Below are 10771 nucleotides of genomic sequence, written 5' to 3' on the forward strand. Positions count from 1 at the left end.
ATATATATATATATATAATATTAGGGACAAAATCCAAAATTACAGGTAAAACTCAATTAAAAGCAATTTATAAAAAATTAAAATTAAATTGAGCTTTACAGAGTAAACTATATATAAATATATAGTTTTAGGGAAAAGAACCACGGTTCATGAACTCATCGATGAAAATCCACTGTCACATAGAAAAATTAATAATTAATAATTAAAAGCACAATAAATAAGTATAATATAATACAAAGTAAATATCATAAGATTGTGCTTTTAATTATTAATTTTTCTATATGTGACTGCATTTTCATCAATGAGTTCATGAACCTTGGTTCTTTTCCCCAAAACTATATATATATATATTTATTTTTACACATACACAACACATATGTGTATATGTAACTTACTATTTTCCTTCCCCCCCTCTCTAATATTCTGTCTCTTTCTCTCTCGGTTGTGGAATTAAAAGAATTAGGCATTCGATAAAATCAACATGGCCCTCCTGCCTTACTTCACACTACTCGAAACTCTAATTACCTATATAGATACTGATAGAAATAGATAAGATGCATTTTTGCAGTGTTATCTAGTTTAATGAATATATATATACACATATACACTAAATTTCTCGTATCTCTTTTTCTGTCTATTGACAGACATTCTTCATGGTAGGTTTTCCTTATCTTTCGCTTTTACAATCCAACCAGGAAACTTTTTTAAAAATTAATACCAGAAAGAAGGTGGTTGTGGAAATCAACATAATTTCTAATTCCATCCGTATATCATTTTTGACTAACCTAATTGTCAGGTCTTGTTTCTCTCTTATTGTACTTTGTTGCCACCCGTATTTTTCAGTTGACATTTCGACTTTTTTTACGTCATTTATTGCAATATTTTCCCGGATTATCGTCCTTCAAATTTTTCTTATATATATATATATATGTATGCATATATATATATATACATGTATGTAGATAGATAGATAGATAGATATTTGGCTTTTTATCCTTGACCATCCCTCCCTCCCTTCACACGAAATAACAAACATTGTTGTCATCATTTCTCATCATCTGGTTCGTTCAACATGTGTGTTTGTAATGATTTATTTCTGAGAGACGATAAAATCTTTGTGTATCTTGATCTTTGTTCTCTAACGATCGAAGTAATACAAGTGTGTGTATGTATATATATAATTCTTTTTAAACGGTAGTTGTCATGGAGAGTCACCGTAGTGTCTTTATAGTTCTTTCGTTATTACTAAAATGGAAAATATTTGTTGGTAGCTTTTCTCTCGTTAACCGTTTGGTATTTAGATCGTAATACTTCTGTGAAACTTCAATAATATGCAATAGCAATATGACGGCCTCTCCTGAATATATCTACTGGTTTTCACTATTTTCTAGTAATGTCCCTTACGTCAGCCTGACATTGTCTTGTTATCCTGTTCCTGTTCGATTTAAGCAGAAAACTGGATTATAATAAATAATTGGGAATTTCAGGTTAAATAAACTTGGGATTAAAAACGATAATTTTAGACATTAATTATCTCATCTCCTTCATTAGGATTTAATAAACGGTTATTACCCTCTACACACTTCTGATATCTAATGATTCACGATATCTTTTTTACACAGTTTTGTGTGTTTAATCTTTAATTACTAAATTAACAAAAAATGTGTAATTAATCCTCTGCATTATTAGTTTTCATGCATTTATTATACCACTATCATGAACAAATTGGGTTCGCATGGGAAGTATTTCGATTTTTGTTTTGCTAATTTGGTTGGAAACACATTCATCATGCCGTATTCTGTTAGTCATTTACTGAGCAAATAGAATGTCTGAGAGGTGATGTCATTAAATGCATTTCCTTTACTAGTAACAAGCATCTGCAACATCTTAAAATCATCTGATTATTTCTGTAAACGTTATTATACTCTTAGATTAAATCAAGAAAAACATTTGGATTAACGGTTAAGCTTCAACGACCATTGACTATGGTAGCTTCAGTTCTATATAACAGAAGAATCTAGCAGACAATAAACACATACCCCTCTCTCTCTCTCTCTCTCTCTGCTATATAATTTCGTTAAAGATGTTAGCCGGTCATTACTTTCCCAAATTCTGATTCCCCCACCACACACACACACACGCAGAAAGTTTTACTGTTATGAAGAGAATATTTTATCTTAGAGGCTTTCTTTGGCCCGTTGCATGTTATTTTCAAACCAGTGTAACAATAGTGAGTAACTGATTATGGAGTCATGTAGTGTCTCCCTATGAAGCTTTGTTTTCTTGTGTTTACTGTCGTTGATTGCTGCAATAGATTTGAATCTATTCAATTAGTTATTGCTAAATCCTTTATTTAACCTATCTGCAGCACAGAATCTCTAGCTTAAACTGTGGAAGAAATAAAGAATAGGAGGAACACGTTAGCATAGCTGAGTTCCTTACCGTTTCAAATTTTTTATTTCAAGGGATTTGTTTTGCTCCTTCAGTTTCAAAAACTAGCTTAAACTGAATCGATTAAATGTGTTCTTTTCTTTTTTTTTTCTCTGTTTTTAACTGTTGTTTATGTATCACTGTTCTTCCTTATCGGTGTTACAAAGCTGAATGCTTGTATGCCTTTGTAGGAAAGCACATACAAATGTTTACTGAAAATTAATTTTTAAAAAATAGGAAGTAGGCCGTTTCCAGCCATTGGCTGAAACAGTTGAAAGACAACAACTACACATTCTGAAAGGTACAAACATATACTTGCTGTTCACTGGTGAGTGGAGCTTTGCGTTCTGCATCATTGAGAGCAACTGCATCATGTAGTGATGTGTGCATCTTTTAGATTTCATATTGAAAGCATTTCAAGATTTCACATTGAAGTTTCAAACCAGTTCCTTTTCATCTTTCACCTTTACATTAATTAGGAAGGATTTATATAGTTACTTTTAAAATAATGTTCCTGAGAACCAACTCCTTTTGGGCTTTCATATGTATTAAACATTAATTTTTTGTGTTTAGAAAATTATTTTAAAAAAATTCCACTATAATAAATATTAGCAATAATAACAAATTTCTATACGCTGTTTTGATTTTTAATAAGATAAACGGTTTAGCTAATTTTATGAAGATTGCCGTACGTATATAATTACGATCGTTATGATTCATGTGTTAGATCCCCTTTTATTCGCCTCCCAGCCTTCTTGTCCGTTAAAGTAATTTGATAGCTGCAGCTTTTCAAATGTGATTGTTATCGGGTTACCCTTCCTTTATCAGTTTCGAGTTTTTCTTGTAATTATAATTACAATTATTTCCTTAACGTTTCTGACGAAAATATATGTTTTGAATCATTGATGAAATATTTTATTTGGTGTTTAAGGTTAAAGTTGAATCCTCTTAATAATTTAACGGTTTTCGCCAAACTGGTAGTTTGTTGGCTGTCTTGAGTGGTGAGAACGACGGCTTACCGGTTGTTGCTATTCTTCACTCGCATACTACACATTCAGTTCTTTAACTATTTTTATTTATGTAAAAAAAAAAATTTACTTTTTAAAGAATTTTGTCTCGTCAAGCAAATAGCAGAGTAGTCCTTTTAGATTTTGTTTTATAACATTTCCTGTTATAAATTTCACTCACACTTGACGTAGACACGGTATGAGCATTTCGTGTTCTTAACGAACACTTTTTTAATCAAAGACAATGGGGACAAATGTATGTTATATCTTTTCATATTACTTTAAACATATTATTTACAATTTATCACCTGCATACAGTTCTACTTTTGTTTTATAGATTGTGTTCTAATATATATAAAATGCTTAAAAATACTGTATTTGATGTAGCTAATATTGTTTAAAAATTGGACAATATTTTGCAATTGGAACACTCGGCAGAACTTCGCATGCACATGCCTTGGAATAAGAATGTTTACAGATGTAGGGGTCCGTTAATCAAATTTTAACAATTAACTCGTGTTTATATGCAATTATAATTTACATTTCACTAAATGTGGTAAATTGTATTTTCTACCTGTGATATGATGTTAGAGTTATTTACGGAACAGTTTTAAATAATGTTTACGTTATCTCTTTCCTCAGTCTATCAAGGATTTCGTATTTAATGTTTTTGAAACATTTTCTTTTTTCTGTTTAATTTATTGTTTAATAGATCTTGCTTTCTGTCTCAATGCTATGAGAGAAAATAAACAAGATTTGTATATTGTAATATTTATTGTCAGCAATGACAGCATAACTCTGCGATACTTTGACTGGCCAATAGCCTCCCTTATATTTCAACTCGTTTTAATCTCCAATTTTAGCATTCAGAAAGTATATTTTTCAAATATTCTTGTGATTGAATATTTGTTTTCTACAGCAGTTTTATTTGTCCTTCTTTATTTGCAAAATAATCTTTTCTTTCTTCCACTAGTGATATTTACAATGAATTACCGATGATTGAGTAGCCTTGGTAAGTTTTTTTTTTGTTTCAACTTTGTTATAGTGTTTGTTGGATCTCATGCTTTTGGCTTGATATTCAGCATAAAGTATTCAATCTACAGGCAGTGTCTATATCACATTAGTACTTCCAATCTGTTGATAGGTTCACTCGCTCATTAGTAAATCTAAGAGATTCTACAAACATTTGGGATTCTCAAAGATATTCATTGAAACCTATTCAATTTTGCAGTACAAAACCTGCATCAAGATGTAGCATTAAAATTTCTTCACGTATATTATAATATGATATACAATAAATGCTAAATCAAATTAGTTTAAATTTATTCCGAAATACACGTGCCAGTTAATTTTTGTTGTCTTTTTTTTTTCTCTCCCCATGCTAATTATGTTTCAATCATTGGTATTCAATGGAATGACATTGATCTGTGCTGTGAATTGGTATTTCCCAGATGTTATTAATTACTTCCACATATTATCAAGATATGTAAAATCAAATTGCATCATATACAAATTTGAAACTCAATCTGCTTGCTGAGTTAAGGTACTGGACAAATGATAAAGATTTTTCATTCACTCGACCAGAAAACTTGAAGAGTGCTACTTTCAATGTTAAAGACATGAAAATTTGTACTATTACGAAAACAGCTAATTTGAAAGGAAAAATAAGTTGTATTTAAAGATTCGTACATAATATATTAGATTGAAAACTGCAACCTATGACTTCCAAGGCATTTATACATGTCATAAACCATGCCATAAATTTGAATAATTCTGAAAATGTAATTTCCATGTAATCTAATGAGGGGGATACGGTGTTGTGCATCCTGTTTATGTATAACTAACATATTACAAATTAATTATAAAAGACTGAAAAGTATATTCAACGAAAATAACATTTTATATGCTTAAAAAATGTTGGATGTAAAGACAAAATAAGCCAGAAGTTCATATCTACTGCAATTGTTTCATTGTATCTTAGAACAGGACACTTGTGTATCTCAGCCTACCAAGCTGTTGGGAAATGTTCCTTCAATTAGAAGGGTATCATACGTAAAGGGGATGTCAACATTTGTCTTTTGTATGGGATATGAAAATGTCTTTCTAGATTTTCTATCTACAAACAATTTAAATTGTATGTGTGTTTTACATACATTTTTCTATTCTAGATTTTGTTGGTGAGTGTGCAAAAATCAATTACTTGTCAATAGTTATTGTAGTAGGAGCCGGTTTTGGTTATTATGACAGATCGGGTTCAGAATGGAAATAATCTGTTAACACTTAGGTTGTCTGCAACAAAGAAGGTGAAAACTAAGTTCAAAATTTTCAGTAATCATCATCATATATCCATTGTGCATGTTGGCATGGCTTGACAAGAGCTGGCAAGCTAAGGAGCTGCACCAAGTTTCCTTTATCTGTTTTGGTTTCTACAACTGGATGCCCTTCCTAACGCCAACCACTTTACAAAATATACTGGGTACTTCTTACATGGCATCACAAAAAAAAAACCCAAATATACAGGGTTTCCCAAAAGTTGTGCACCATTCTGGTTTTTGTTAAAAATAATTGGTGTATTTTTTTTAAAAAACCAGGATGGTGTGCAACTTCTGGAACATGCTGTAGATATTGGATTATTCTAGGGGAAAATTAGCTGAAGTTTCATTGGTAATCTGTCAGCTAGGACAAAGTGCTTAAATAAGGATTATCAGGGTTTTAAAAAACCCCTACTACAACAGAAAATTATGAGCAAGTTTTTTCAAGAATAGTGGAATGAAAATATTAGGAATGTAAGCATTAAAAGTTGTGTTGAAGCCAATAGATGGCATAAAATCTTGACATTCTTAAGCTACTTTATTTTAATTTTTTTTTTAACCTTTTAGTTTTGATAAATAAATTTTCAAAATATCCCTCTATTAGTTTCCTTTTTTATTTTTGATTTCTAGCAAATTCCTAATTCATATAGATTAATGGTATTAATTCTTGCTGCCTGAATGTTTATAGTTTTAGACATTAGGAATTTGCTTGTATTGAATAGTTGTGTATACATACGTTGTTCTACATGATATTTATAGAGATTTTTTTAAATTATAGAACCTCATCAAAATGGTTGTTGAAGGAGGCAGTTCCCGTTATAGTCCTTCCACGGGTATGACGGCAAAAGAACTGTGTGAAAATGATGATCTTGCAACTAGTTTGATACTTGACCCATATCTTGGATTTATTACTCACAAGATGAATACCAAGTAAGTTTAATTTTCAAATTGTTTCTTTAATAATTAGTACCAGAGATATATTCATGTTTTTAAATAGTTATACCTCAACCATAAATCAGCATTCAAATTATATTTATGCTGCCATATGAACACTGCTCCAGCTGTACAATGGCTGCTTGAATTAACAGGTGTGTGTGCATAATATTGTAATATTTGTGAGTTGATAAATCCCCAGATATATTGTTTCAGCTATTAGACTGCAGCCATGCTGGGGCACTGCCTATGCTAAAATATTTAGCTTCATCCTTACACATTCTGAGATTAAACCCTAGTTGATGTTGCCTTTGGCTTTTATCCGTTCAAATTTGGCTGCAAATGTAATCTGCAGGAGTTGATTCTGTTTTTCTACAGGTGGGACACCACCAATTCATTGAGGATAATTATTTGATAAATAAATCCTTATTAGTGAGTGCTTTGTCACTTCTAGAAGATAAAAGATAAAGTCAGTTCTGATTAGATTTAAAACATTGAAATTGGGGACAAAATTAAATATACCAGTACATTTTAAACAATACACCTACCAATTCTTGAATTGATAATGGAAATAGAAAAAATCACTCCTGAATTTTCCAGCAAACTAAAACTTTTTTTTCTTCTTTGGATCTGTTTGTAATTATTTGAACTACATTGATTGTGTGCATGTTGCTGCTGGGAATGTTAATATGTGCGAGATTCCTGAAATCAAGCTGTTTACTTGAGAAAACTGATTGTTTAACTTAGCTGAAATTTTGTATTGAGTGATTTAAAAAAAAAAAAATCTTGCTATAATTCTTACTCCAATAATTTCTTGATAATTATAAATATTTTTAAAAGCATCTTTTTGTTAGAACAGAAAATCAATTCAATAATGTTACTGAAAATTCGTTCAAATATAAAAATTTAAATTTCTTCATTATTGTTATACATTATACTTGACATTAATCACCAAACCCACGTAATTGAAGAATGATTTCAATGTGTTACTGATACTTTATCAATCTGTTCTAGAATGATAAAAGGCAAAGTTGGCTTTGATTGAATATGAATACAAAATTTTTAGGTTGAATAATATTAAGTATTTAATGTATGTCTTTATGTTATTGCAACTGATCTGATAGGTTTTGAAATGTTGACAGGATCACAGTTATGTATATGGTTTTATTTACTTATGTATAAATGATTTATATACAAATTCTGTAGACTTGTAGCTGAGCTGCCAAGCACTCACAAACGTTACAGTAATATTGTGAACAGAACACTCACTGCATTAATACAGCTATATCATTTAAAAATAATGTTTTTAAATGTAGTTGGTAATTTCCATTCATTGCAGTCTGTTTTGGTGTTTAGATAAAAGGTGCTGAAAGTTCAAAAGTTTTTTTTTTCCACCATAATGATGGTGACAATATTTTCTCCTTCAACCAAATGATAAATATTATGAGATTGATTATTCATGAGCCACTGCAAATAGTAATTTTGATGCTTAACTCCAGACTCACCCATATCTGCTACACATTCCTTCGAAAACGAATTTGTGGCGATATTTGTTTGTCATTTACTCTACATATATAGCTAACAGTATTTTATACTTGATTTTGTGCTCCGTAAATTCATATTTAATTCTAGTTTCTCAAACCAACCCCGGTCGGTTTTGTTTTTCTTTTTTATGTTAAGCAAGATGTATACAATATTTAGCAATCTGTTGTAGTTGGGTTATCTTATACTCGGGGTACAAGAGACCTAGAAAGTATTTAAAGGGAGATAAGAATAACATAGAGGGAGATAATTACGCCACTGGTTAGCTTTCTCATGAAACGAAAAGGAACAGTAATTCAAGAACAAATAGAATGAAGGAAACCGCATGAGAGTATGGTTATCGCAACCTTGTTGACTTAAATATTGGAGGATAATAAATAGGTAATTATTTTGTTAAATTTATATATAATTGTTTCATTGCTTCAGATTAATGGTCTGAACAGGGAAAATATAGAATGAATTTATTTGTATTTAAGGAAACTAATCTGTGCAGATCAACCATGCAGCATAGTTGATCTTGTTAATTTTTAGAATATATCATGAAACATGAATATTTACACTCCACATGAAACAATTCTGTGCATTGTCAACATTTATGTATTTAGAAATATTAATGATAATGAAAATTAGTTTAGAATAACAAATGTGTATGTGTGTATATTTTGTCCATGTAGGAAAGGTCATCCATGTCGTATATCTCTTCATTTTTCAATTCTTTGTCCTTATTTAACACCCAACATCCTGAGATCTGACCTTACTACTTTCTACATTCTATTCACATGCAATAAGACAATGTTTAGTTGCATCACATATTTAAACTGGAACAGCCACCTCACTTGTGACAAAAGCTGATGACCTATTGTACATTCAGTGTGTTGCACGTGGTTTAAAAGTTCGTTTTGCAACTAGATGGTTTCAAGTTCAATCTCACTTCTCTTCTAGTCTCAGATTGACCACCAAACAAAACCTTGTGAGTGACAAAAGTTGTCTGGTAGCTTTTTGGTAAGATAGTATGTGTTCTTAGGCGGTATTTAACCTGTCACTTGGTCTGACATCACCACTAGGCCTTTGGATTCTCTTAAAGTACTCAACTCTTTTGAAAGCATCTGAATTAAGGAAAACTTCCTATCAGACTTGGAGACTAAGAAAAGAGTCATATGTCTGTGTCCCCTTTTCCTTCTCACTATTAAATGTTACTTGTATACAGCTTTGAAAATTGTCTGTTTTCTCAGTGTCATACTTGTTAAATCGCTTCATATATTTCATAACTTACATTTTGCATGTAGGGAAACACTTTATTATCAACACTCAGGCAAATACAGCTAGCAGTTTCAGAAATAAGTTTTCATTTCCTTAACTAGAATTTCCACATCTCTCTCTCTCTCTCTCTCTCGTTAATCTTGAAAATCGCTTGTCATTTTGGCATGCACTTTTCTATGTTTGGGTGGGTTGGGCAGAATTCACTGAGGCAGATTTTTTTTATGTCTGGGTGTCCTTCATGTCACCACTACTTCATTCTGAAGTGCGAAAAGAAGAGGTTAGAATTTTATTTTAGGTTTTGTTTCCTTGATATAAATTTAGATAATTTAATCTCTTCATATATGTGCTTTTCCCATGGCATTAGCATGGGTGGGGTCATTATGGATCTCCACCCACACACATCATATAAACCAACTCTTCTATATTTTTAAATATTTAATATTACTGTTATTATTCACTGCTATCTAAAGTATAGATCTGTGTTACCATAACACAATTTCTAAGAAATTTTGAGGTAAAGAGTTTTAAGAACCAAAAATATTTAGATGGAATTAATTTCAACTGATAACCTTCCCTTTTAGAAAAATATTCTGTTTGAATATTTCTACTTATTGTCTGATAGTTGTAAAAGTGTGTCACCATAATACAAGCAGTGTCATTCATCTTCAATCTTCTGTGAAAACCTTCATGGTCATGAAGAAATATTACCTTGTTTGTAAACCAGTAGAGGGTTGACAACAAGAAGGGTATCCAGCCATAGAAAATCTTCAGTGTGTTCCATTCCATGCAAACATCCAAGAGTGGATTTTAAAATGAATTATTTTGTTTTTTCATTTCATACCTTGTTATAGTATTACTTTTTTCTTTGCTTGCATGAATTGGGTAGGTCTAGCACTACAAAAATGGGAAATGAATTTTCATTACTATTTCTTTGACACTTTGTAAGAAGCTTGCTTCCCAACCACACGATTCCGGGTTTAGTCCTGCTGTGTGGCACCTTGGGCAAGTGTCTTCTACTATAGCTTTGGGCCAACCAAAGCTTTGTGAGTGGATTTGGTAGATGGATACTGAAAGAAACCCATCGTGTGTGTGTGTGTGTATATATATATATATATATATATATATATAAACAAATAGTAAATGAGTATATGCATATATACGTACAGGTATGTGCATACCGACATCCACCTGTATGTATAGGTGCATATCTGGGTACAGGACATTGCAAACAAAACGTAGACGAGAAAACACACAAGCCACATAGAGAACATTCTTCTTCATATATAA

The 10771-nt window shown here is 31.3% G+C and overlaps 1 protein-coding gene across 3 annotated transcripts in view; it reads left to right on the plus strand.

Moving 5' to 3' along the window:
• Positions 1–10771, plus strand: part of LOC106875752 (serine-rich adhesin for platelets) — a 35354-nt gene that overhangs the window by 1542 nt on the left and 23041 nt on the right. For 2 of the 3 annotated variants that reach the window (XM_014924006.2, XM_014924007.2), the window contains exons 2-3: positions 4411–4449; positions 6528–6679. In XM_014924006.2, the coding sequence (XP_014779492.1) occupies positions 6540–6679 (140 nt within the window). In that variant the 5' untranslated portion in view covers positions 4411–4449; positions 6528–6539. The remainder of the gene's footprint in view (positions 1–4410; positions 4450–6527; positions 6680–10771) is intronic. The other variant, XM_052967974.1, reaches the window with a different exon arrangement.

The sequence above is a fragment of the Octopus bimaculoides genome, chromosome 5, assembly GCF_001194135.2.
Source record: "Octopus bimaculoides isolate UCB-OBI-ISO-001 chromosome 5, ASM119413v2, whole genome shotgun sequence".
Classification (NCBI taxonomy): domain Eukaryota; kingdom Metazoa; phylum Mollusca; class Cephalopoda; order Octopoda; family Octopodidae; genus Octopus; species Octopus bimaculoides.